Here is a 27,841-nt window from a genome sequence, read left to right as displayed (position 1 = left end):
AGAGGACCACTGGATCACATCCAGGCAAGCACAGGGTCATTTTGACATATCAAGTCATGGCGGGCAAGCAGGCCAGGTGTGACATAGCCAGGGGCCCAGAGCATGCCCATGATGCTGGGGCAGCAGTGCTGGGTGTGAGCCCGTCACAAACAGCAGCAAGGGAAGGGAAGGAGAGGGAGGAAAATCCCCCCCTGCCCCCCCAGTTGTCTGTGCCTCTGGTAAAAAGCTTCTTAGTTGTGTGCTGGATGGTGAAGGTCCACTGTGATCCCCCTGTATGTAGGTTGGCCCAGGTCTGGCCCTCAGCCCTCAGCCCAGCATTCGGTTCTGCAGGGCAAGGCTCCACAGCCTATTAATATCAGCAGGGACTGTTCGCTGGAAAAAAGTTGTTGGAAAAAAACCAACAACCTAACGAAATAAAAAAACCTGGATGAATATTGCCACATTTAACTTTCCTTTCTTAGAAACAGCAGTGAGAAGAGTCAATAACTTGGCTAGCACCTGGAGAGGCCCCTGAAATGCTTGGGCAAGCAGGAGAAGCCAACACTCCCTGCCTAAAACTGCTGCTCTGAGTACTTTCTTTGCAGAGCAGGGAGCACTGTGGATGCTCCTCCGCCTCCCTCTCCCCGCCCTCTCCTTCCTTCCCCTGCCCTCCCTGGGCAGCACAGCGGTCAGGGAAGGGCTGTCTCTTGGTGCTAGGCAGGGGGCAGGACCTGCCTGCTGGTATTCAGCACTTCTGCCTTTGCATCGAAGGGGAGCGGCTGTAGGCTCTGAGGACTGGGAGACACAGAGGATCTCAGCTATGAGGCCGGGCAGGCGAGGTAAATCTTCTGCCTGGCCTTGGACTTGGAGTTTGTGCAGCTGCTGAGGCTATCTGGTTGCTTTTTGGCTTGAGGACAGACGTCCCTTTCTTTGCTTCCTGTGCTGCCCCTGGGCTCTGCTCTCACCTGTGTGCAGAGGCATTTGCAAGCAGCCAGTATCACTAGGGAGCAGAATGGTTTTTTTTTTTCAAACTGTGAGCAGATTTATAGTCTGGTTTCCTGTCAGATCTTTGCATTTTCCTCCTTCGCCCCTCCCAGCCTCTGACACACTTTTTCTTACTTTCTGTGTCGTCCTTTGTTCATTCCGACACGGGTGCGTTTGCCTCCTGAGTCTCTCCGTTCCCCCCTCTCCTCCCTCAACCCCTGGCTCTTCAAAGAGTCCTGGCCCTTTCCCTTGCCCGGCTCACCTCACTGGAGCTCCTGGGGAGGGGAAAGGACAAGTGCATGGAGGCGACCTAGCGACCTTCACCCTGCAGCAGCTGCAGCCCAGCCGCGAGCTCGGTCACTCATGAGCACCCAAGGTAAGGAGAGCGGCCCAAAGGCCAGCACCACCCCACTGGCAGGCAGGACAGCACCCGCCTGGTCCTGGCAGCTTCCCGTTTCACTCTTTTTATTTCTTGAATGTCTTTGCTCGCGTCTGTGCAGGCTCCACAGGTCTCGTTCCACTCCGCAGACACAGGTACTTGAAGCCCAGGTTGCAGAGAAGGAGCAGACAGGCCCACAGTCGTAGGGGCAAGAGCTTACCAAAATGTCACGGGGTGGGGGGAAGGGAAGGAAAGTGACTGGCTCGGGCTCCCCATGCGCTGTCTGCTGGGGGCTCACGCTTTTCCTAGGAAGCAGTAACACCTTTCTGAACATGTTCTCCCTGTGTATTGCTTCTTCCCGCTTCCTTGGCTCTGCCTCCTTTGGCCGTGGTGTGTCTCTGAGTAGCGTCTCACCACTTTTTTGTCCATTTTCCATCAAGCTGCAGCTCTGATTTAGTTAGTCTATAAGGTGCACCTCTATCCTGACTATCCCGGCTAGCTACCTCTCCCCCACATGCATAATTGTTCACCCTTCCCCCTCTATGATTTCCTCCTTTTCTCTCTTGTGTTCCCCTTTCCCATCTCTTCAGTGGCTTCTCACATGTACTCCCACTTCCTACCCCCATCTCTCCCACACGCTGCTGCCCGCTCTGCAGAACGCCCCTGCACCACTGCTGGGGTCTCCCCCCAGAATACCAGCTTGCCACGCTCCTGCTGCTTCCCTGCATCCCCATCCTCACTTGCAGCATCTGCTCAGGAAGCTCCTGCCCCGTGATAACCACTGGCACATGCCTGCAGGCTCCTTCCAGCTCGCACTCTTGGGCCACCCCCACAGCCCGTCGTGCACAACAAACAGCCTCCTGCCACCCCCACTTTCTCTCACACCAACACATATGTGCGGCCTTCTCGTACCTCCCTTATCTCTCACCTCCCTTAACACACCAGAGCCACATCTCTGCTCACATTTGCACGCCAGTGCAGCCTCTGATATGGCTCTCTCCCCACAAGTGTTTGTTCTGCTTTCCCCCCGGTTTCTCTCTGTGTCCTTCCCAGGTCTTTCCTCCCACTTGTCTCCAAGGTCTGACCTAGTCTCTCTATCCATTTTCCCCGTCGCCAGGCTTCTTGCTGTTTGGTCATTTCTCCATTGGCTTCCTCAGATTTTTTGCAGCAGTTTCTCTCCTGTAGCTCCCAGTATAACGTACTGCTGAGGCTGCCCTGCTTTTGGGGATAGGAGCCCACGGGGAGGTTGCTCAGCTGTAGGCTGTCTCAGCATCCCCACTGATACTTGCAGAGGAGTCGGAGGAAATGCTGCAGTGTTGGTGCTTCCTCTTTCCTTTGCAGGTTCTGCTGGTTGCAGCAGGGCTCAGAGCTGAGTGTTTGGAGTGGGTGGTGGGCAGATGAAGGGAACAGTTTAGTGCAAAATGTCCCGGGAAAATGGTAAAAAGAGAGGAAGTCGCTTCTTTCTGCCACTGACCAAGAAATGTGGCAAATAATACAGAAACTAGAAAGTGACTTCACTGTATCTTGGCCTCTCTATACTCCTATATAAGAACTTCTGCTTTCTTCACCCCCAAGAGTTTTTGGTCCTATTAAATCCCTTGGATTATGACATCCCAACGGTGAAGGCTTTCCTCACTAAAGCAGTGGCATGGGCACCACTCTTACAAAGACGTTGTGGCAGTTCAGCTTTGGAGAGCCCACCTGTTTTTTTCTGCACTGTTTTGCTTAGTCTCGGAGATCTAGGTACAGGAGTAAAAGCTACATCCAGTGACACCAGCTGGCATGGTCTCCTGAGTTACACTTGCAGTTTTAGGCTGGATTCTGGCTGAGAAGAAACCTCTTCAATTTGACATCTTGAAGGCTCGTACTCTATAAGCCAGACTATTTCAGGTTAAGACAGTGGCGATGCATAGAGGGTGCACGGGGGTGCATGGGTACTCCCTGAGAGCGCTGGTGCACCCCCTGACAGACCGCACACTCACTTAAAAGGGGGTAGAAGAAAGTGCTTCTGTAGTTGCAGGACAAGATTGGCACAAGGGGACTAATAAATAGGCCATGTGGTACCAGGACACTAGCTTCTGTGAGTGTGAGGGTTTCCTCTGATCCTATGTTCCTGTGGTTGAGAAAGGACAAACCAGCCACTCTTTAACCTCCTGCCCCCCGTCTATTCTTGTCTTGGTTCAGACAGGTTCTCAGTGCCTAAGATATCAGTCTTCTCTGGTCATGGGCAGTACTTTCACTGAAGTTATTATGGTTGCATGGTCATAAGGGACCTGATTTTTGGCCTCTTACATTGTGCTTAATAAGTAACATGTGTATGATAGAAATTTGGAAGTGCAGCAGAGCAAGAAACATGAGGCCTGATCTTGCACCTCTGAAACCATGAAGGGCAAAATCCTGCCTTTGCTAACATCTGTGGGAAATTGCCATTGATTTCAGCAGTACTGTTTTTACCCATGAATTTCTGCGGGAACTGGCTTGGGTCCACAAGATGCTACCCTTTTTTTGCTGAGTTTTATAGTGCTTGTTCCTTTTCAGTACAAATGATGGGATTTTCACAGGTGTGCTTGCAAAACCAGCTTTAGTCTCTTCCCCCCCACCCCCTCCCACATACTCTCTCACTAATGCTGCCTTTGCCCTCCTGCCTGGGTCAGTAGTTTTAATGGGGATGAACCTTTCCAGGAGGGTAACCTTTCTGCTTATGATTTGTTCAAGGACTCTGGAATTATAATAGGTTCTGTCAGGTTTATATAATTGGTATCTGTGGCACAGATCCAATGAGTAATAAGAGAGTCTTCATTCTGGCTTCTTCAGCCACTTTTTTCATTCCCTATGCCCCCTTTCACTTAGCGCCTTGCAGGCAAAAAGGGAATACAACGCATGCCTATCTATTTAAACCACAGTTTTGGCAAAACTGGGTTATGCCCATTTCATGAATTTCCTGCATTTAGTCAGTGAATCACTTCTTGCTGGGGCATTGTCATGTGGGATTCAGTTAAATGTGCTTTTCAAACTTTGAATCAAAGCATCTCTCACCCTCCGTATTCTTCTGCCCAATATCTGGGCTCCAGAAGTGACATAATTTAGTGAGTACCATAACCTGCCTTGAATCCACATGTGAAACTATTTGCTGAAAACAATAGGGTGTTTGCATTTCAAATGTCACTGGCAGGTACAGCCCCTACATTTTTCATATGACAAGCTTAGCACATTTTATAAAGCTCTTGTTCTTGTTATAAAAGTCCTGCTGAATCTAATCTGCCATCTGAGGCATCAATTTGTAGTGCCATCTCTTTGAGAGGCTGTTTAGTAACTCTACAAAAAAGAGGAGTCGTCACTAAAAAGTCATCAGAAATGCAAAACCATGTTTACTGTCCTACTTTGATTGTAAGAACAAATATACATAGCACCATGTGCTCGTTACTGGAGATGCAATTAACTGTGGTGTCAGTGAATGAATCTGTGTAAAGCAAAACTGGGTAATATTGACACACGCCTTTGTTGTGATCCCTAAGGTCAGTTTAGGTCTCTACAAAGATACTTTGTGGGTGTGCAAGTGTCAGGGAAAGCTGTGAGCTCTGTTAACAAACACTGTCAAGTACACTCGGTCCTGCTGGGGTTAAAGATCCTAAACACAAAAAGTACTTTTTTGTGGGAAAAGCAGAATTTGCACCTCATCCAAAACACACTGAAGACTCCCACTGACTTTTGTAGGTACAGGTCATTTACTGGTGAGCTTTCAACTTCAGTAGAAATTAAATGTTTAAAGCTTTTGCTGTATGCCTATGGTAAGGTTGTATGGTAGAACATATAGAAAAGCAGTTAACAGTTAATAGATTATTTTGTATGCACATGCAATTTGGGAGAAAGCAGAGGGGAAACAGCCTAGCATTTCACATACTGCTAATAGATATGGTGGGGTCTAATAGATTTCTGGATTTTTTTTAATGGCTTTCCAGATTTGTATCTGGATTTCTGCATGCTGTTTTAATAACTTCGAGTGGAAGAGGCAGTTTCCTAAAGGTCTGAAGCAGCAAAAAAGAAACCTTTTTACAATATTTTGTCAGGCAAATTCTGAATCCTGAGCACAAGTAAACTGGGAAAACACCTGAAGTCAGTTCAACTGTTTTTCTCTAGAGCTATGCTGAATACACTTCATTTCTGAACTGCAGTGCAACTGATGCGTGAATATTCTTCTCTTGATCATCAACTGAAAAATATTATCAACATTATAAGATCTTTGCTCAGGTTTATCTTTTAGCTTGTCAATTAGGACTCTTCTGACTGTTCTCTTTTAGTGACAGCAGCAGGCTGAAGTATGAGGTCTGCTTTTTAAGGACCTGGGATTATCGCCTCCTTCCTGGCAGTGCATCATGGGCCCGCCTCATTGGGCAGTTCTAGGATTTTGAAAACGGGGATACAGATGCTATGGCACATCACCACATAAAACACAACACACATTTTTCTCCCAATAAAGAGAAACTAGATGCATTCCTAATATGCTAGGGAGCTAGCACTATATTATTCAGTTTAAGATGAAAGCAAAAACAAATATAACTAGGGGAATGTGCACTAATTTGCTAGATTACACATAAAGTTTAAACAAACAAACGAGGCAAAAATACTCAAAATTGTCAAAAGATATTGCATCATCAGTGCTGTAGTCATGATCATTAAACGTGTGTCTCTTACTTGGATTCATCAAGCAAAACTAGCCTTCTCGCGTATCTTGACAGTGCCTCTAATACTTTGCTGTCAGCCATTTCTGCACCTGAGTTTATATTACTACACCTGAGTTAAGTTTTCTAGCTAGAGGAAAGTCTGCCATGCTGTGAAATAGGAGGGAGACATTACCAGGAATGGCTAACAGATGGCAAAATTGCAGAAGAAAGGATAGTTTGAGTATTGAGTTAGAGGCAGGTCCTGTCAGACCAACCGGGTGGCCTTCTATGACCAGGTCACCAAATCCTTAGACGCAGGGGTAGCAGCGGACGTAGTCTTTCTGGACTTTCGGAAGGCCTTCGACACTGTCTCTCACCCTGTTCTCATTAAGAAACTGGGGGCTGTGGTGTCAACACCCACACAGTCAAATGGGTCGCCAACTGGCTGGAGGGCCGCACCCAGAGAGTGGTGGTGGATGGGTGTTATTCGACCTGGAGGGATGTGGGCAGTGGGATGTGGGCTCGGTCCTCGGGCCTGCACTGTTCAACATCTTCATCAGCAACTTGGACGAGGGGGTAAAAAGCATCCTGTTCAAATCTGCTGACAATACTAAAATGTGGGGGGCATGTGGGCAAGCTAGAAGGGAGGAATAGGCTGCAATTGGACCTAGACAGGTTACAGGGGTGGGCAGATGAGAATAGGATGGGATTCAACACTGACAAGTGCAAGGTGCTGTACCTGGGGAGGAAGAACCAGCAGCATACCTACAGGCTGGGGAACTTCCTTCTCATCAGGGCAGAGGCAGAAAAGGATCTTGGAGTCATCACTGACTCCCAGATGAACATGGGCCGGCAGTGTGGGGATGCAGTCAGGAAGGCCAACCGCACCTTGGCATGCATCCACAGATGCATCTCGAGCAGGTCCAGGGAGGGGATCCTCCCCCTCTATGCTGCACTGGTCAGGCCGCAGCTGGAGTACTGCGTCCAGTTCTGGGTGCCACACTTCAAGAGGGATGTGGACAGCATAGAGAGGGTCCAGAGGAGGGCCACCTGCATGATCAGGGGGCAGCAGGGCAGGCCCTACGAGGAGAGGCTATGGGACCTGAACCTGCTCAGCCTCTACAAGAGAAGGCTGAGGGGGGATCTAGTGGCCTGTTACAAACTAGTCAGGGGGACCAGAAGGCATTGGGGGGAGTCCCTGTTCCCCCGAGCACCGCCAGGAGTGACCAGGAATAACGGTCACAAGCTGGCAGAGGGTAGATTCAGGCTAGATATCAGGAGGCGCGACTTCACGGTCAGGGCAGCTAGGATCTGGAACCAACTTCCAGATGAAGTGGTGCTGGCTCCTACCCTGGGGGGCTTTAAGACAAGGTTAGACAATCACCTTGCTGGGGTCATTTGACCCCAGTACTCTTTCCTGCCATGGCAGGGGTCAGACTTGATGATCTGCTCAGGTCACTTCTGACCCTACCAACTATGAAACTATGAGTAGCAGAACATCAAAACCATTAGAAAGGATAGTGTGCCATTAACACCTGTGGAGTGGAGAGAGATTAGCGGGAATTAAAGAGATGACAACAATTCATGAATTTAATTGACTGTCTAAGCAGACCCTGAATAAAAACGCAGCTGTCCCTCCCAATAGTTGATTTTAATGTTTGGGTAGGAGTAGGAATTAAAGTGGGGTGCAACTGCACCACTGCAATTAAAGTGGGGTGCAAACCTCACCACTGCAAACCTCCTCCCCTATATCTACCTCTGACCCTCCTTTAAACACTACTGGTGTATCTTATACAATCATATCATAGAATCATAGAAGTTGGGTTGGAAGGGACTTTGTAGATCTTCAAGTCTGACTTCCCGCCTGGGCAGGATTAAAACTGGGCTCAAATGACTCCAGCCAGGTAGGCATCAAGCCTCCTCTTAAAGACCCCCAGGGTAGGAGCCAGCGACACTTCTCTTGGAAGTTGGTTCCAGATCCTAGCTGCCCTGACTGTGAAGTTGTTCTTACAGATGTCTAATCTAAACCTCCTCTCCAACAACTGGTGGCCGTTATTCCTTGTCATGCCAGGGAGCGCTAGGGGAAACAAGGTCTCTCCCAAGCCCTTCTGGTCCCCCCTCAGCCTTCTCTTGTGAAGGCTGAACAGGTTCAGGTCCTGCAGTCTCTCATTGTAGGGTCTGCCCTGTTGTCCCCAGATCATGCGGGTGGCCCTCCTCTGGACCCTCTCCATGTTGTCCACATCCCTCCTGAAGCAGGGCACACAGAACTGGACACAGTACTTCAGCTGTGGCCTGACCAGTGCTGCGTAGAGGGGGAGGACCACCTTCTTGGCCCTACTAGATGCACCTGTGGATTCACAACAAGGTCTGACAAGGAAGGCCCTTCCAACCGTGACCTCGCATTGTCAGCACATGTTCATCTTGGAGTCAATAATGACTCTAAGATCCCTTACTGCCTCCGTGCTCTCAAGAAGGGAGTTTCCCATCTTATAAGTGTGTTGCTGGTTACTACTGCCCAAGTGCAGCACCTGTCTAGGTCTTGCTGCAGTCTTTCCCTCCCTACTAGTGTGCTCACCTCACCCCAAATGTTGGTATCATCAGCAAATTTAAACATGTTGATTTTCACCCTGTCGTCCAAATCACTGATAAAGAAATTGAACAGCGTGGGCCCAAGGACCGAGCCCTGGGGGACTCCGCTGCCCACTTCCCCCCAGGTCGAATATGACCCACCCACCACCACCCTCTGAGTATGACCCTTCAGCCAATCTGCAGTCCATCTGACTGTGTAGGCATCAATGTCACAGTCACCTAGTTTTTTAATGAGGATGGGGTGGGAGATGGTGTCAAAGGCCTTGCTGAAGTCCAAAAAGACTATGTCCACGGCAACACCTGCATCCAAGGCTTTTGTGACCTGATCATAAAAGGCAACCAGGTTGGTCTGACATGACCTGCCCCTAATGAAACCATGCTGGTTGCCCTTAAGCATCATCCCTGAGGCCGGCCCATCGCAGATGTGCTCCATGCTGATCTTCTCAAAGAGTTTCCCTAGGATTGAGGTAAAACTGATGGGTCTAAAGTTGCCCAGGTCCTCCCCCCTCCCTTTTTTAAAGATGGGGACCACGTTGGCTACCTTCCAAACATCTGGCACCTGGCCCAAGCACCATGAGCGCTCATAAAGCCGTGTCAAGGGCCCTGCAATAACCCCTGCTAGCTCCCTCAACACCCTGGGGTGGACAGCATCTGGATCCACTAATTTGAACACTTCCAGCCCCTCCAGAAGCTCTCTAACCTGGTCCTCCCCAACCTGAGGTCTGGAGGTGTTCCCCTCGAGTCTGTCTTGCATCACAGTGGGGGAGTCCTGGTCCCTGCACAAGAAAATGGAGGTGAAGAATTGGTTAAAGAGGTCTGCTTTCTCCTCTGGTGCAACCACCAGATTGCCCAGAAAATCTTGCAGGGGCCCCACATTTCCTGGTGCTTTCTTCATCCTCCCTATATACTTGAAAAAGGACCTTTTATTATCTTTGATCTTGGACACTAGTCCTAGATCTATGTCTACCCTAGCTTTCCTGACAGCCCCCCTGCAGGCCCAAGCAGAGCAGGTATACTCCTCTTTGGAGATATCACCCCCCCTTCCACCTGTTGTATGCTGCCTTTTTGGCAATCAGGCATTCCCGTACAACCTTGGTGAGCCAGGGGGGCTTTCGGGCACTCTTGCCCCCCTTGCTTTTTGTTGGGATGGTCACCCCTTGGGCCCTAAGTATCATCTCCTTAAGGAACAACCATCTTGGGCACTGAGCTCCCCTGCTCGAGAACCCCAGCGCCTCTCCCACTAATCTCCTCAACTTGTTGAAGTTGGCCCTCTTGAAGTCTAGGGCTACTGCCTTGCTGCAGGCCCTTGATACCCCGCGCTGGACGGTGAGTTCCAGCAAGTGATGATCGCTATCACCCAGGTGGTCAAGGACCTGGAGGCCCCTTACCAGGTCGTCGCCTGTGGCCAGGACCAGGTCCAACAGGACATTTCCTCTGGTGGGACTGTGTACCTCCTGAATTACATAGAGGTCCTGTATCTTGGCCAGGAACCTCCTGGAACGGTCCGACCTGGCTGACTGTTCCTCCCAGCAGATGTCCGGGTAATTTAAATCTTGGTCCTGAACAAAAGCAAGCTCTTCCATACTAGACTACGGCCTTCCCACAGCAGCTCAAGTCTGCAACCTCTGTTTATTGACTTCTGAACAAAGTTGCAATTCTGCCAGTCCTCAGTAGCTTTTTAATTGGGATAAGAATTCCTATCCAATTCATTTCATTAATGACCTGTCCCAACTTGGACTACACCAGACTGTGGTCTTCCACCTTCTTTACCATTATTGGGCTGCTTTTTTTTCTTTTGGTTCATTTTTATAGCTTCCTCTGATATATGTATTACTTTTCCCTTTTCCTTTTCCTTCCGCTCCAGTCAAGAAGACAAAGCAGTTATAATTCCTTGACGCTGTTTTGTTCAAGAGAGGTTTTCTTCTTGCCAGTGACATATTCTTAGCTAGATACATTTCAAGCAGTCTCTTAATTACTACTCTACGTATTTTGCTGTTGTATCTTTTCCTTCTGTCTTTTATTCTACCTTTTTTACGGCATTGGTGCAATGTGAAACAAAAAGCATTCAGACTCTTGCCACAGGCCAGAAGGGCTGTATTTTTCAGCTGCTTTACTTGTTAGAAGAAATGAAGGAGCCTCATGTTTCCTGTAGGGCTGGAAACACTGAATCAGGTTTTTGTTTTTCTTTTATTCTGAAACTCTATGGGCAGAAGGGAGTAGGGCTTCTGAGGCATCTCCATGGGAAGTGTTACAGAGCATGCTGGGGTCCATGTGATTTCCCTGAATCTGCTGGGCTTTGGAACAGCCAAGGCAATCTGTTGTGCTGTGTTAGGTACTGCTGACAAGCACATCCAAACACTGCTGTTGAACTCAGAGCAGTTGCACAGGCGTGAGCTAGAAAAGCTTCAATTCTCCACTTGAAAGTGGAGCAACTGAAATATTATGGAATAGTGACTTCAGGTCTGGGATAGAAACCAGCCCTAAGAGAGGCTTGTCTTGTTGACATAAAATGCTGGCTACAGGCTCAGACACCCTCTCTGTAGTCTGGAAATCACAGGGCCTTCTGGTATGCCATTGCAATGCACAGTCGTGACCTGATGAGAATGCACCAGCCTGAAGCTATTTCAGCAGGGCCAACTTTAGGAAAATGACATATAAGCCTGTGAAGTTGCAGATGTTGCCCACCCTGCATGGGATCCAGTGTACGCAGAGATGTCAGGGCACAGTACAGGCCATTGGCTCATCCTCCCTAGGATGTCGAAGGTGGCTTGCAAATTGGATCCTTGCAGGAGACTCGCACCTCCTTTCTGTTCTCGCTCACCACTTGTCATCTTCTCTTTATCTCCATTCCTCTTTTCTCTTTTGCTTCCCTCCTCCTCTCTGGTCCTGGTGATCTTGCTCCAGTTCTGTCTCACGTGTGCTAGCCTCATGGGATGAGTGATGATGACTAACATCCTTTTCTCTGCCCGAGAACGCTTTCGGGCTTGGGCCACAGGTCACTTTCACTCTGTGGTTGATGCAGAGGAGAGTGAGGTGAAGCACTGAACACGGCAGAGGGACGGCAGAAAGACTCAGGCAAAAGCAAAAGCAACAGACCGCCCCACTCTCAGCAGGCTCCCAGACGTCCCTGGCAAAGCAATTCTTTTATCTGGGGGACTAGTTGGGGTTCTTGTCCTTGTCTGGAAAGTGATGTGTTTCATCTCTTGTGGAGAACTCGCTCTTGCTGCGCGGAATTGGATTCAGTGGGCTGAGCTATAAAGCTGCTTTGGAAAATGAACTGCAACATTGCTTGTTAAAAGCTCCTCTGTAAGAGTCCAGAAAGGGAAAGTGGTTATATTGCTGGTAACTGCAAATAGCCACACGCTTTAACAGAATCGCCCTTTTTGGATCGCCAGAAATCTGATCACTGTACTGCTTGCGTTTTTCTACCAGAGCAAGAGAGGTGCGACATGCTTGAAATAGGGGTGATTTCAGTCAGATTTGGCATGGAACGATTATCAGGCCACTATTTATGGTAATGGTGAAAATCGGTCACTGGTGGAGGAGCCGGGAAGTTTGCACCTTGTATTTCTGACTGTTTCAAGCTGCTTGGGGCTGACTGCCCCGTCCATGTTGCTATCTGTTCCAAGGGCTGATAATATCACCACTCGCCCAAAAGATGCCATTCATGCTGGGTGCCCCAGGTTTCAGGTGTTCAGTGAGAGGCACTTGGGGCCTCCCAATCCCAAATAAAGGCAGCGGTGTTGCTGGTACACCAGCATGTTGCAAATGGTGCAAAGTTGCCACCCCCAGAACTGAGGTATCTCAAAGCAGTAGCCACTTCTGAAGCCTCAAACTTCCACTTTAAACATAGCTTTTTGAAGCAAACAAGGGGCATGTTGCATTTAGGATAAATGTGCCTTGTTTCTTTTCGTTTTCTGATATCCAGGTTTCACGTATCTGCATTTTCACCTACCTCATTTATTTCAATGAGGCTTTAGGTTCCCACATTCTTAAAAGTCACTTCTAACAGTGGAACTTCTGGGCCTGAAGTTTTGAAAATTTCCACTTTGTTCATTTGTGTCTTATATAAATCTTTAAAAACCTTTAAAAAGGCAAAGAAAAAAATGAACTGGGAAAGGCAGAGCTGTGATGCAAATGAGTTTAAAGAAAATATCCTAAGGAAATTTATAGTTAACGCTATCATTGCATTCTTACTTCACTACATTGTACCAGGGAATTGTAAGGATGTCAAAGCATGATTAAGTAGCATAACACTTGCTGTAGTACCTATACATTGCCGGGCAAGTTAAGAATTGTGTGTCAGGAGTAATTGTGAGTTTTCTGGTTTTATTGGCTTGTGTCACATCTCTAGCATTACTTGAATGTAGTTTGGGATATATTGGATATTGAAGTGTTCTCTTATGATTCCCCATGGCTGGTAATATTTTGCATTGCAGCTTTCCTCTCTTCATGTGCCACATTATCCATTACTGTCACCAGTCCTGCCAGTGTGTCCTTGGAGAGGTTTCTTAATGGAGCTGTCCTGGTTAAAGAAATTCAATGTGATTGAGCTGCAGCAAAGAATCAAAATCCAAATATCTGAAGGGGATGAAAAATACCTGGTTATTAAAGTATATTGGTTATTTATTACCAGCAGTAGGCAGGAAAATATTAACATGTAAAAAGCTGCATATTAATCACTGCTGTCGAGTGGAAACCTGAAAAGTCACTTCTATCTTTGTTAGCTCCTTTTTCCTTATTCCTGGTGTATTCTCTCTCTTCCAGGTGTCCCTCACCCAACACCCTCAGTTGGTAAGAAACCTGGAGCAGGCAGGCTACTGTAATTTCTTTACTTTTCACCTGCTGAACTTTGACTTGTAGGGACGGAAGTGAAGAAAGGACCAAGAAAATGACTCATTTCTAAAGAACGCTCCTTGCTTTTTTTTTTCATCTGGGTTCACATACTCATCTGAACAGGAGAAAAGTCTCCACTGAGAAACAGAGGGCACTGCAGTGGTTAAAACACAGTATCTCAGCTAGGGCTGTGCAAAGCTTCAGTCTCTGATTCAATTCAGTGGAGATTCAGCCTGATTCAGTGGCCAAATCTCTGAATCCAGATCGAATCAGAGGACCCTTTAATCTCTCCGAGTTGAACTAGTACCGTCCGAATTGATTCAAAGAGATTTGGAAAGATTCAGACATAGACACAGCTTTAAATGTTTTTTCTACATACCTCTAGGTAGCAGGGGCTCATGAGTGTTGTGATGCTGGGGTGCATGGAGCATCCATCCCACAGAAGCACGGGGGGCTCCCCAGTGTGCTTGGCAGCAGACCCAGAAGTGGACCAGAAGCACTGGTCTGCTGGAGAGCTCACCGGGGGGGAACCCCCATGCCTCCCCAGATCGGTGACTGGTGCCTCCTGGTTCTGGGGGGTCACCAAGGGTCCCCCTCAGCCAATCACCGAGCCAAAGGGCTGGGGGCTCCCAGTGCGCTCCCCAGTGGACCCAAAAGTGGGCTGGAAGTACTTCCGGTCCACTGAACCACCTGAGTGACAATGATCATCGCCTGCTGGAATTCACCATCCAGCACAGGGTGTTGAGGGCTTATACCAAGACTAAAGCCCCTGACTTCAGAAGGGCCAACTTCAACAAACTTGGGAGATTAGTGGGGGAGGCACTGAAGGCCCAAAAGGTAGAGGATATGGGAATCCATGAGAGATGGTCATACCTTAAGGGGACGATCCTCCAGGCTCAAAGTGTGACAGTCCCCGAGAGAAAGAAGGGGGGTAAGAGTGCTCTGAAACCCCCATGGCTCAGCAAAGGCATTTGACAATGCCCGAGAGCCAAAAGGGAGGTGTACACCTGCTGGAAGAGAGGGGCTATCACCAAGGAGGAATACGCCTTGGCCTGTGAGTGTAGGAGGACCATTAGGAAAGCCAAGGCCAAGGCCAAGGTGGAGGTGGAGCTCAGGCTAGCGACCAGGATTAAGGACAACAAAAAGCCCCTCTTCAAATACATTGGGAGTAAGAAGCGGGCACCGGGTAATATAGGGCCCCGTTAGACTCAAGTGGTAATCTTGTGGCTACGCCAGACGAGAGCCAAAATCTTTAACAAGTTCTTTGCCTGTTTTCTTGGACAGGGAACAGGACAGGTCTCCCACCACAGGTAGGGGCAATCTTGAGGATAACACTGCCAGGCCTCGGGTCTGCACAGAAGTAGTTAGGGATCTTCTGGAAGGGCTGGATGTTTTTAAATCTGCGGGCCCTGATGCCCTCCACCCACGAGTGTTGAGGGAGCTGGCAGGGGTCATTGCTGTGCCCTTGGCCTGGCTATATGTGTGATCATGGTCCACGGGCCAGGTGCCCAGAGATTGGAAACTAGCTAATGTGGTCCCCATCTATAAGAAAGGGAGAAAGGAGGACGCAGGAAACTATAGGCCCATAAGCCTCATGTCGGTTTTGGGGAAAATCCTTGAAAGAATTATCAAGGATCACATCTGTGAGGGGCCAGCAGGGGAGATCATGCCCAGGGGAAACCAACATGGGTTCATCAAAAGCAGGTCCTGCCAGACCAACCTGATGGTCTTTTATGACCAGGTAACTAGATCCCTGGATGACAGTGTTGCCGTGAATAGTCTTTCTGGACTTTAAGAAGGCCTTTGACACGGTCTTTCACCGCAGTCTCATTAATAAACTGAGCAACTGTGGCATCGATGCGTACACAGTTAGATGGGTCAAAAATTGGCTGATGGGGCACACCCAGAGAGTGGTGGTGTGTGATGACCAGGTGGACGGGTCGTACTCGACCTGGCGGGGTGTGAACAGCGGGGTCCCCCAGGGCTCGGTCCTGGGGCCTACACTGTTCAACATCTTCATCAGCGACTTGGACGAGGGGGTGGAAAACACACTGTCCAAGTTTGCTGATGACATCAAGATGTGCGGAGATGCACACTAGAAGGGAGAGAGAGGCTGCAATTAGACTTAGACTACAGAAGTGGGCAGATGGTAACAGGATGGGGTTCAATGTAGATAAATGGAGGGTGCTGCACCTGGGGAGAAGCAACCCACAACATACATACAGGCTAGGGAGCTCCCCCCTTGTGAGCACAGAGGCGGAAGGGGATCTCGGAGTCATTATTGACTCAAAGATGAACATGAGCCTCCAGTGCCAGACCGCAGCCAGCAAAGCCAACCGCACCTTGTCATACATCCAAAGATGCATCTCAAGCCAGTCCAGAGAGGTGATACTCCCCCTCTACGTGACATTGGTCCAGCCTCAATTGGAGTACTGCATCCAGTTCTGGGCACCACACTTTAAGAAGGATGTGGCCTGTCTTGAGAGGGGTCAGAGGAGGGCTACCTGCTTGGTTGGAGGGCAACAGGGCAGGCCCTATGAGGAGACGCTACAGAACCTGAACCTCTTCAGCCTCAGCAAGCGGAGGCTGAGGGGGGATTTGGTGGCTGCCTACAAACTTGTTAGGGGAGATCAGCAGCAAATAGGAAGGGTCCTATTCCCCCCAGCACCACCTGGGGTGATGAGGAACAATGGTAATAAGCTGATGGAGAATAGGTTTAGGTTAGAGATCAGAAGGCAATATTTTACAGTTAGGGTGGCCAAAATCTGGAACCAACTTCCCAGGGAAGTGGTCCTCACCCCTATCTTGGGCAAATTCAAGAGGAGGTTGTGAACCCAGCATTCATTTCTGCCTGTGGCAGGGTGTCGGGCTTGATGATTTGTTCAGGTCCCTCCTGACCCTAGCTACTATGAAACGATGAAACTTCTGGGTTTGTCACCAAGCATGTGGAGCACCCCGCTCCCCCCTGCACTCCTGTGGGATGCTCCATGCATGCCAGCATCATAGCATTCACAAGCTGTGCTGGTACCCTGAGGTATGTAGAAAAAACTTTTAAAGCTGTGTCTATGTCCAAGTCGCTGATTCTCCAAATTAGCATTGAATCTTCAGATTCAGATTTGGCCAAATTGAATTGGGGACAGCGATCCGAATCAATAAATCGAATCACTGTCCCTGATTTGGGCCGAATCTGAAACCAAATCAAGTAGGGCCCGCTTTGCGCACCACTGATCTCAGCATCACAATCTCCTGGTTCCATTCCTGGCTCTGTGGGCACAGACAGAAATTACATTTGTGGTCTCTGAAAGTGCTCTACAGCCATTCTGTGCCACGTGGACAGCTGCGAAGTGCTTTAAAAGTGGCTGATCATGTGACAAATTAACCCTCATGTAATGAGGGATCAGATGAAAGCACACCACTTTGAAGCACCTTAGGAAACTTCTGTTTCCTAGGGTCAACACATCACATGATAAGCCCCTCCCCACCCTGCCCCTGGTGCTGTCATGGAAGGGAGGGGGGAAAAGAGAGGAGAAGTGTGCTGCAGGCTGAGGTTTGCCTGGCCTGAGCTAGAGGGGAGTGGGTGGATTGGAGCCCCTTGCCTCATGCCTCCCCCCACCGCCTTTCCCCTCCAGCTCAGGACAGGTAAGCCCCCTCCCTTCCTGCAGATAGCACCGGAGTTGGAGTGGTGGCTAAGAGAGAGAGGCTACAGGCAGGCTCCTCCACTCAACTGATTCCAAAGTGGAGCTCAATTTTTCCTTCCCACCTCTGACTCAATAGGTGAATGTCTGTTGGGTCAGGGGAGCCACTCTAACTCATGGCACTTTGTGTAAAGCACCACGAGTTAGAGTGAGGGGCCTGCATATCTGTCAGCACCTGTGACACACGGCAAGTCACTTACCCCCCACTGTTCTTGTGACTATCAAGGTATAAAATAGGCGTAATACAGTAAGATCTGGTAAATTTGTCCATGGGATAATTCACCACCATGGATGGTTTACATTCGCTGTTGTTCCAATTCCTTGCCAGTGCACTTCCCTCTATTATGAATTTCTGGTAATTAGTCATTACTAGCTAATTCATTATTATTTGCATCTCCCTCATAGTGGTGAATTAAGCAGAACTTACTGTCATAATTACGTGTGCTTTAGGGCTGCTGTGAGAAATGGGTGATGTTGGTAAGACGCTTTGATTCTCCAGGGAGATGTAATCTGTGAATAGCACACCTGGGAAGTCCTCGGCAGCCCCAAGCCTCCTCTGTAACTGTGTCCCCTGGGTGGAAGGTTACTTGTTCTTAGCCCCCGTTTTCCATTCCTGACTGTAAGAACTGCCCCTAGTTATGTCATGTTGCGAGGCAATGGGTGCTTCATAGAACATGGGGTTGGGAAACACTCAAAGGTCAGACAGTGCATCTGATGCTGCAACCTCATTCCTTGATATCCAGCTTTCAAGACAAGCTTCTATGGGCAATCCAGGAATTGCTCTAGCATCAGTCCTGTAAACACATCCGCCCACAGCAATGCACATCAAGCCATTTCAGTTTTGATATAGGTGGGAAGTGCAGGTTTTGTGGTTGCACTCATTCACTGGCCTTTTCAGTGCTTACCCACTTCTCAGTGACCAAGTCGTACGAGTTAAGGCTGACAGATACGGCATGGTTCAGCCTAGAAAAGAGAAGACTTCGGTGGGATTTGGTGGCAGCTTACAAATATATCAGGGGCTAGCATCAGGGGCTAGATGAACAACTATAATTTCACCAGAGCTCCCCAGGGGTAAAACCAGGAGCAACCATCATAAACTCCTAGGAGAAGGCTTCAGACTGGATATAAGGCAAAACTTCTTCATGGTTTTTGTGACCTGACTCTGGAGGAGACTCCCAGCGGGGGTGGTGCAGGCACCTACCCTGGAGATCTTGAAAAGGAGACTGGATGCACACCTTGCTGGGGTTATTTGATCCCAGCAGTCTTTCCTGCCCAGAGCAGCAGGCCTGGACTCAATGACCTCATGAGGCCCTTTCCAGCCCTAAACTTCTGTTAATTTGTCTAATGGCTTTCTGCATTTTATCCTCATTCATCAAGGCATCTAGTGGGAGAGCTTTCAAAAAACCCTCGGGTATCTGTGTTTTGCACTCACCTCAGGTGACAGGGTACTGTTGTGCAGAAGCCTGGCACTCGCATACACCCAGCTGTATGCAGACAAATTAGCAAGAGCTTTTGTTCCAGGACCAGCCCAATAGATGAGCTGGTAGAACAGTGCACAGAAGGCATACCGTTTCACTCAGGGATGCATGCACCAAGCTTTGATTGAGCTAAAATTTCTCACCGAGAAAGGTGCCCAGTTGTCTTCTTTCTCAGTTCTTCTTTTAAGAGGGTTATTCTAATTCTCCCCATCCTAATTCTGAAAATCCCTTGCAGCAATCTGGGCCTTTTCAGGCTTGTTGGTCAGCCATAGGAATGTAACAGAAGCTGCTATTCCACTCCTTGGGTGAATGAGTACATTTCTTCTGGACAGCTCAACCCATGTGCTCTTGGACTGGAGTCTTGAATTCAAGCCTGCTCTTCCATCCCTTCCTTTCCAAAGCATGTTGCACCATCTTTCATTTTCCTCCATTGGAGTGATCACTACCAGACAGCACAAAGCACCCTTCCCAATTCAGAGAGGAATTCCTGAATGCAACACATCTGTTTTAAAAGAGCTGAAGTTCGGTGGGGAGGGAGCAGGAGTTAAAACAAGTTGCTGCAAAGCAGTTGTTTTGTTTCATGCTTGAAGTTTCCTCCCTTTGCCCATCTCCTCAGTCTCATCTTCCATGGTGACTTCGTTTGCAGTGAGCTGCTAATTAAATTTCATATTTATGATTAGAAAATAAAATCATTGGACCTTTTTTAAATAGATTTTTATGAGTTTTGGCTCAGGCAGCTGAGTCAGCAGTAGAGGGTCTGCAAAGCTGAAACTTACCCGCTTTCATAGGGAAGATAAATAGAACAAATTATGACGGAAGGAGTCTAATCTAAAATCCCATATAGTTTCTACACTGTATTAGTTTTGGAGAACTAGAAAACAATTCTGTGTTTGCTCTTCTCAGAAAGTGACATAATTTAGGAGATGGAAAAGAGCTTGTTTCCCCTTGTTTTGGGAAGGTTAAGCATTTAAAAACGGCTCTGTCAACATGCTGTTTGTGATGTGAGAGGTTTCACTGGGTGCGTCAACCTAGGGGCACTGACCCTGATTATCATCAGCTACGCACCAGTAAAATGCTTATGTTCTGGGTTCCCCCCCTTTAAAATGACAAAATGGAAGCATTGACACACGCTGCCAAGCTGCGGCTGCTTGGAAGTTGTAGTCTTCCTACAGTAGTGGGGCATTTATACAACATCAGCAAACTAGAGTTACTGCACCGACTACTACACCCAGCATGCCTCGAGAGCAGGCAGTGTGAAGGGTTACTTCCTGCTCATGCACCACTTAGTCCCTGAAGAAGCCTTTTAAGGGCCTGTTTTCCAGGTGCTTAGCACCAGCAATTAGGTTTTTCAGAAGAGCCAAACTCCTAATTTAAACACCTGCAAAAACAAATTTTCGGACGTGTTCAGCACCCACCAACTTTTGTTGTGACACTTAGAACCAGATTTCCCCTTGTTCTGGCCTATATTTGTCCAATACTTGACCACCTATTTTGCTGATGAAGTAGCACCTGAGTGGTTTTTTTGGAAATCTGCCCCTAATTTTGAATTGTGATAAGAAATGGAGGAACTCAAGCCTCACATGTTTACTAGCTCTCATGTTACAAAAAAATGTGATCTCCAATGATGCACAAAGGAATCAGTGCCTTTCTGCACTGTAAGACCCAAAGGATGGGTGGGGGAGTAGCCACATTGGCACCTTGTGGTCCACCCTGTTTGCCATCCCCCGCCCTTTTGACCTCACCTCCAGTCCCTCTCCTGCCACAACGCTGGTTTTGCTCTGAAGCTTGTTGGGGAGGCAGTCCCAGGGGCTGGGCGTAACCTCACCGGTCCTGGTTCACCTGATCAAGCGAGCCCCAGCTTGGGGCCTTTGCTCTCCGTCTGGTGCTTCCTCTCTAAGCGGGTGCTCGTGTAGAATTCTGTGCACATGGCAGGGTTTCAGGTATCACTGCACTGGCCCCTTTTTCTCTCCAAACACCCTGGCCCTCTGTTCAAGACCTCAGCCTCTGGGAATCTGCCTTGCCCTGATGACAGCCCCCCTTTCCTGGGGGTCCACTTTCACCTCTGTAGTCTCTACGCCTCTGCCTTGGGGCTGATTTCCAGTATCTATTGCAGGGAAGCACCCTCAGGCACCCCGGCCATGGACTTCTCCCCCACTATAGCCATAACCCGGTCCTCCACTTACAAGTCCAAAATGAGAAAACAAAACACAAGCCAAGTCCTTCACAAGGGGATAGTCTTCCTCACTTGGGATAACGTGTTGCCCATAGACCCTACCTTTTGCTGGAGCTGTCTCGCCTGCAGCTCCCCAGGGCAATTTGTGAGGGCCTACATCTGCCCCCAGCAGCTCCTTTCTTTCCACTTCCTCTCCCTGCTGCAAGTAGGGGTGCCCCCCTGCCCACTCAGAGACTGGGCTTCTGTTCCCCAACCTGACCTCCTGCTGGTCACATGTGATTGGCCCTTCTGTTCCTCTCCCCTAGGGCCGATTGCTAATTGCTAATTAGAAGATAATTGCTTCACTAGCTGCCTGACCCCTGGTTCCTTACCTAATCAAGCCCTCTTAGTGACAAGGGCAGGGGTTCCCTGTTACAGCCCAGTACATGGTTAACTTACAGTGCTGTATGCCAGGAGGTGCTATCGACACAGATAACTTAGTAGGAATTTAAAAATAATTGAATATATACACAAATAACAATCGTTGTTGTCAAACTAAGTAGAATAAAAATGCGGAAGGATTCCTGCCTCTTGCACTTCAGAACACAAGCCAAGCACGGAGAATGTTCAAAGACATAAAGCCTACTTTGGTATCCAGTTTACATTGACTTTCCACAAGTAATAAAAAAGCCGCAAAGCAGAGGCTTCGATTCAGACATTGATTTGCTTGATTCAGCACTTGACCGGCACTAGCTGGGCTTGCGATTCTAAAATTCTTCAAACAGGGATATTGGCCTCACTCTCTTGTACAGCTGAACATGGTATACCTAGATGGAGAAGAAATACTCATACTCATCCTACCAGCTTAATGGTGTTAGGCATTTTATTATTGGAATTTTCTAATCAACTGCTCATTGATGGTTACAAGCGATCGCATTCGCTCCTCGTGCCATCTGTCAAGAAACGTCAACTCTGCAAGCAAATTCTGGCTAACCCCGTAACTCCTGTTGCATGGCAATCTCTCAGAGCCTGCTACCCTTGTGTCTGTTAAGGGGGCTCTACTTGGAGTGTGAGACAGGATACTCCTCTACGTGCACTGTTCTGAGCTGGCACGACCGCTCTTGTGTCCCTAACTACTTATGTGCTATGGTGAGAAAAGGAAATTCGATCAACAATGCTCCTTCATCTTGGGCTTACCCATAGTTCTCCCTGTAAGAACCCATCTGAAGGACTACGCTGTGTTAAGAGAAGACGGGTAGCCAGGTATCTTGGTTTTCAAATTCCCGGTTTCTTTTGCTGCTCACCAATTGTGCACCTCGGCTCTGCACTGAATGCCCCTCTTCTGTGGTAATGTAATTCTATTGCATGGCAAGGCCAGTTAGTTTTCTAGGATAAACTTTACCGAGCTGGAATTGCAGCTCATCTTATTATACTCTGCTGAAGCAAAGAGGGCACAGTTTGAGCACAAAGCAACAAAAGGTGTTTGTCTTGTTTAATTCATTAATGTTTGTGAAGAACTTGGAAGGCAAGAAATGCTGCGGACGTGCTGCCGAGTTGTTTTGTTTCTTTTCCTTGCCTCCGGAATAAGGGCTTTATGGAGAGCACTGCTTCCAAGGATAAACTACAGTCCTGCTAGTAAGAGGTGGGGATTTTTTATGTTGAGGGTCACCATGCTAGTTCCTTAGGGAAATATTTTCTCAGGATGGGAAGTGACTGGTCCTGTGCTTTCCGTTTGTGGCTTTCCCGCCCTATCGTTTTCAGGTAATCTCTCTCTCCTACCCCATCCAGGGTTAGGCTGTCTATAGCCATGAGGACACTTCCTCTTTGATTTTCCTTTACAGCGGAGTTGCGTTTGAAAGACACCCACAGCTTGCGTTCAGAAGAAAAGGGGAAGTGAGGCAGCCCCCAGAACCTTTCCACCTGCTATATATAGACGCAGCATTTGTGAAAGAGGATGGTGGGTGTGTGCTTCCGGACCTGTGTCACGCAGTCCCGCTGCAGCAGGCTGTGAAGGGACAGGTCGCAGAACCAGGGGAAGGAGAGGGGGACCCGGTAGGACAACAAGTAAAAGCCAGCTCGTCTCACTGGGTTCAGCTGCTTTCACAAGGAAGACTCATTTTTATTACCAGCAGATTTGTACTGCTCTGCTTCTCACTCCTGTCTTTCCTTAGCAAGATTGCATTTTATGTGCTGTGTGATTTTCCTTGCCAGGCATGCAGTTTCTACTGTGTGCTGTGCTGGCTGGGAGGAGCACGCAGTACTGAACTCAGCTGTAGGCAAGGAGTAGAAGGAGATTTGCGAGCCTCAAGGCTGCACAGGAGGGGGAGTCGCATTTCCAAGGAGCCTTTCTGGGTGGACTGAACACACTCCTTCCCTAACAGGCTAACCCATGCCCTACTACCTCCGCAGCACCACGGTGTGCTCCATGATGTCTCTCACTGGCTGTGGGGTGGAAAGCCCACTAATACTGGTGTTACACAGGGTACATGCTGCATTCAGCTGGCAGAGCTCAGAAAGGAGGGAGGGAAGAATAGATTTGTTTTTTGCTGCCCCAACCACTGGCTTCACTTTTTAAAATCACAACGGCATTTCAGAGAGTACAAACAAGTGCAAAGCTGAATAAGAACTGGGTAGGTATATACCATGTACCTGAGGTTATATAGATAAATGAAGAAAACAGGATGTAATACAGCATTTTTAATTTTGCTAGGGGGACTTAAGATGATGGACAGGTGGAGAGATTTATGCATTTCAGGTGACAGCCCTCTGTCCCAAGGAGGGCCAGGGCCCTCGGGCCCCCATGTACTCAGTATTTCTGTAATACATGATGCTAATGATCATTGGCTATAACAAGCTGAACAGCATTTGGTTCAATAAATTAAAAGATAAAAAGTTAGCAGGTAAATGTAGAACTGAGTGACTACACATTGTGAGCTGAGCCTGGAGTCATTAACACCTAAACAGATTGCACTTGAGATGCTATGCCATGGGCTCATGAAAGGCCACAATCATCTTGGGTCTGTGTTTCAGGGCAGTGGTGATGTTGAAGGTCTTTTCAGGTCAGAATTGCTAAATGAAATAGGACTGTATGATACCCTAATGAGAGATCTTTTCCTTTCAATTTTTGTGCAACTCTTTGTAGTAAAAAAGGGAAGTGTTAAAATCACTAATTGAGAACCTGACTGTATACAGGAGTTGTATGAGTTTCCTATGTACAGCTCCACTAATGAACCTCTGTCACAACCCAGGTTACCACAGTCTGTCAATGCAAATTATTCACAAAGTCAAGGCTCTCTGCATCAGATATGCTGGCTTTATCTGTGGGCAGACATGCACTATGGCTCATTTTTGCTTATAGCTAAGTGAATTTGGAATCCAGATCACTAAAGGATCTAGAGAGATGTAGCAATCATGTCAATGCCAAAAGATATCAGTAGACACCGTTAGGATGTACGTGTTACATGTGCATGCTTCATTAGTGATACCAAAGCATAACAAAGCCACTGCAATTTGAACTCTGTATCCTCCAAGGTCAAAGTTAGTGCAGCGTAGCTGCCTCTTTTCACTAAGTTTCACCATGATCCTGTCTGGGGATCTTGCAGAAGTAACATTTAGATCATAACAGCTGATGCTCCCAAGCAGCAGCTCCCTTTCCCCTTCGACAGTGGCTAGAAGGTATGTTTGTGCATGCGCAGAGCTGACCGATTGGTGGATTATCCGACTACATCTATCCCTTTGGCTTCAAGTCCTCCTGCTCCTTTCAGTCTTGTTGGAATCTAGATATAATCTGAAAAAAAACCGTGAGATAATCACCAGTAAAATAAATGTGAAACTCAGCAGTGAACTCCCCATGATCTCAGCTATGTCCTGTGGACAGGCTGTCTCATGCACCATGTGCTATCTCAGGATGACATTTGTTTTTCTATCTTTGTCTTTAACATGCATTAGTTAATCAGCAGCTAATGCTGCATTCCAATAAAAAGGTCCAGTCATATAAATATGTTTGTGCTGTGCTATCACCGTCATTGTCATCTTCTTTCTCCTCATCATCATGCACAACAGCATGGAGAATGTGTAGATTAAAGCACGTATTAAATGTCAAGCTTTCATCTCTCCACTTGCTACTCCTCAGATCCTTTTAAATAGATGCACTAAACTCCTATGGTAAATTATTAAAATTATTGTGCCATTAGCTTGATTTGCATGCTCTGCACTCACACAAATCTTTAATATGTCAAGATCTATCTCAGGGCCTCCCTCTGTCTCTCACTGCCTTTATTTTCCCCAGCCCCCTTGCTTGATGCCTCCCACTCCTCTCCCCGCTTTTTGCTACAACTTTCCTACTCTAATCTCCATCTCACTTTTCTTTAACTTCTCTCTCTTTCTGCATTTTCCCACTCACTCTTCCTTCGTCCTCCTCTCCTCCCCTATCCTTATCCCTCTTCCTCTCTCTGTCTCATCTCTGATTCTCTTCGCTGCCTCTTCTTTAGTCCCTCGTTCTTCATCTCTCTTTCTCTCATTCCCTTTCTTCTGTTGCTGTATTATCATTAGAGAAAACATTGTAAAAGATGGTGACATTAGTTGCATTAAACTCCCACATTCAGATGTCAGTTGGTTACGTGATGTGGGCTTATGGAGTAACAACAAATACACCTAAATACCAAGGCAGACACTGGTCGCATTTGAAAAGTCCGTTGTCCAATTTTCAGATGTTTGCCTAGTTGTCTGTGTAGGTCTCCATTTTATTCATTCCATTTTCTTGAAGCGTAGATTGGGAGAATCCATATATAGCATTTTCAAAAAACCCTAATTTCAATTATTAGAAATACCTTAGGCTTTGAAGGCCCAGATTTTCAGAAGTATTTAGGTGCCTAATGCCTAGGGCAGGGGCGAGCAATTATTTCAAGTGGAGAGCCATTTACTGAGTTTTGGCAAGCCGTGGAGGGCCGCATGCCAGGCAGCCAGGGGCAGATTTATATTAATTTTCTAAATTTTTTAGGGGCCCTGCGGGCCAGATAGAATGGCCTGGTGGGCCGCATCTGGCCCCCAAGCCACATTTTACCCACCCCTGGCCTAGGGGTTTACCGAACTTGAGGAGGCGGCCAGCCGATTTCACGGGCAGATTGTGGAACCGGCAGCCATTATCATAGTAGCTCCTGCCCCCGTACCTCTGATTGGCCAAGGGGCCTCAGTGGTCCCAACCCCATCACTGCTTGGTGGAGAGAGCTGTCCATCATACAACCCTACCCCTCACCACTGCTTGGTAGAGAGGGCTGTCTGTCATGTGGCCCTGCCCCTGGCTACTGATTGGTGGAGAGGGATGGGGCTGCATGACAGGCAGCCCTCTCAGGCAATCAGCTGTGGGGGTTAGTGGCGGTTGCCATCTTGCCTGCTCCCCTTCCCCCCATGGTGGGCTGCACAGTTGGGCTGCAGCAGCCGTGGGGATTGCTGGCTCCCACTGGGGAGCCAGGATTTTATTTTCAGTAAGCTCCCCCCCCCACCATGGATTTCACAGAAATCGCCCAATTTTACGATTTCTGCAGAATTGTGATTTGAGTAGGTCCCTACTAATGCCCCTTGAATTTCTTGGGAGTTATGTCCTTAAACATCTCTAAGGATTTGAGCTTTAGGGTCTTTACTTTGGCTGGCAAGTGCTGACATCACTTTTGAAAATGGGATTTGCCTCCTTTTGTCACCTAGCCCCTTTTGAAAATTCTTGTCCCAAACAGGCAGCATTTGAATTCAATGTTGGTGAGACCATTAAATCTATACCTAAGAAAGACCGCAGAACATACGCATGGGGGCAAAAAGCTTGAATGCAGCTACTATATAATTGGTGAAGGAAGCCTTATTTTTTTTCCATTTTCTTTGTTTATTTTTGGCAATAGATGTTGTATGAGCAACACTGATTGGATGGTGCGTGTCTGGGCTATCACAGTCTGCTGTGGGTTTTGCTGCTAAGACAAAATTAGTCATTTTGCTTCCTGTACGATAATTTGATAAGAACTCTGAAGTTTAAAGCTAACAGGCTTGTGGAAGGCACAGTAGGTTTATCCTGGCCCTCAGATAGCTTACCAGATGGAGATCACAGCAGGAAACGTGGCTCTCAATCGCTTACCAGGCAGAGGTTGCTGCAGAGACACGCTAAATTTTATTGCACCGATTAGGAAAATACATGAGTGTCTCACTGGATGCACCGATGTTCTCAGTAAGGGAGTGATTTGTCCTTCCACAAAATGGATTGAAGTGAGGCATATTTTATGGGAATTCCCAAGCAGTCTCAAATGAGATAAAAAACTAAATGGAACAGGAAGTACTGTATTCAAGGCAAAAACACACAGATACTAAGTAACTTTATCTTGGCAAGCTGCACAAGGGCAAGAGCTCTGTTTTCCGAGCATGCAGTCTCCTCTGGACTGTGAGATTCTGAGCACATTGTTGGATATTGTGCAATAATAATGATAATGATAACTGATAGTCACATCATCCATATTTAAACCTTCCCTTTTGGTAGGATGGGGTTTTAGGTGGATCGATTTATTCGAAGTAGAATAGAAAGAATTAAGTAGGATTCTTTGCAGGGTCATTCAGTGCCTCTGTCCTACCATGGCAGATGAGTAAATCTTCTGGGAAGTATCTTAATGTTTTCGTCTTCTATAAGGACAAGGATGCTGAGGCAGGATAGCTTGGTAGAATTCTTCGTTTTATTTTTTGATTCTGTATCAAATAAGGAAGCGGTGATAAGTGTGGATATGAAGAGGATTTCTCTTGAATTGGCTTCCAAACCGTTCTGTATCACAGCGTTGGTGTTTCTTGTTTGCATTGTCTCTGTCTCCTCTTCTCCAGTGGGTACTGGGCATGAGACTGAGTGACAGCTGTGTCTTCTGAAGACCAAGAGGAAAGCTGCATAATGGATGAGTCTCTGCGTACTGAAGTGGAGACCAAGTGATGTGTGAGCCATCCCCATTGTGGAACTAACTATATATATCACTGATGTGCTGCCAGTGGTTCTCTTTTCCTTTTTAAGTCATTTGTCGCAGGAAGTCCAGCTTAAGTGAAGTAGGTAGAATATATTTGTGCTAAAGGGA

The 27,841-nt window shown here is 47.7% G+C and overlaps 1 protein-coding gene across 3 annotated transcripts in view; it reads left to right on the top strand.

Annotated features, from left to right (window-relative positions):
• The first annotated feature begins 629 nt into the window (after positions 1-629).
• CARD11 (caspase recruitment domain family member 11) overlaps positions 630-27,841 on the top strand; it is a 63,069-nt gene continuing 35,857 nt past the window's right edge. For 2 of the 3 annotated variants that reach the window (XM_090024075.1, XM_090024073.1), the window contains exon 1: positions 630-818. In XM_090024075.1, the coding sequence (XP_089880201.1) occupies positions 800-818 (19 nt within the window). In that variant the 5' untranslated portion in view covers positions 630-799. Of the gene's footprint in view, positions 819-1,093; positions 1,340-27,841 lie in introns of those variants that run through there. The other variant, XM_090024074.1, reaches the window with a different exon arrangement.

The sequence above is a fragment of the Crocodylus siamensis genome, chromosome 12 (assembly GCF_052110815.1).
Source record: "Crocodylus siamensis isolate JL-2025a chromosome 12, ASM5211081v1, whole genome shotgun sequence".
Classification (NCBI taxonomy): Eukaryota; Metazoa; Chordata; order Crocodylia; family Crocodylidae; genus Crocodylus; species Crocodylus siamensis.
The sequence above is the reverse complement of the archived record's forward strand: the minus strand, read 5'-3'. Positions and strand labels throughout refer to the sequence as shown.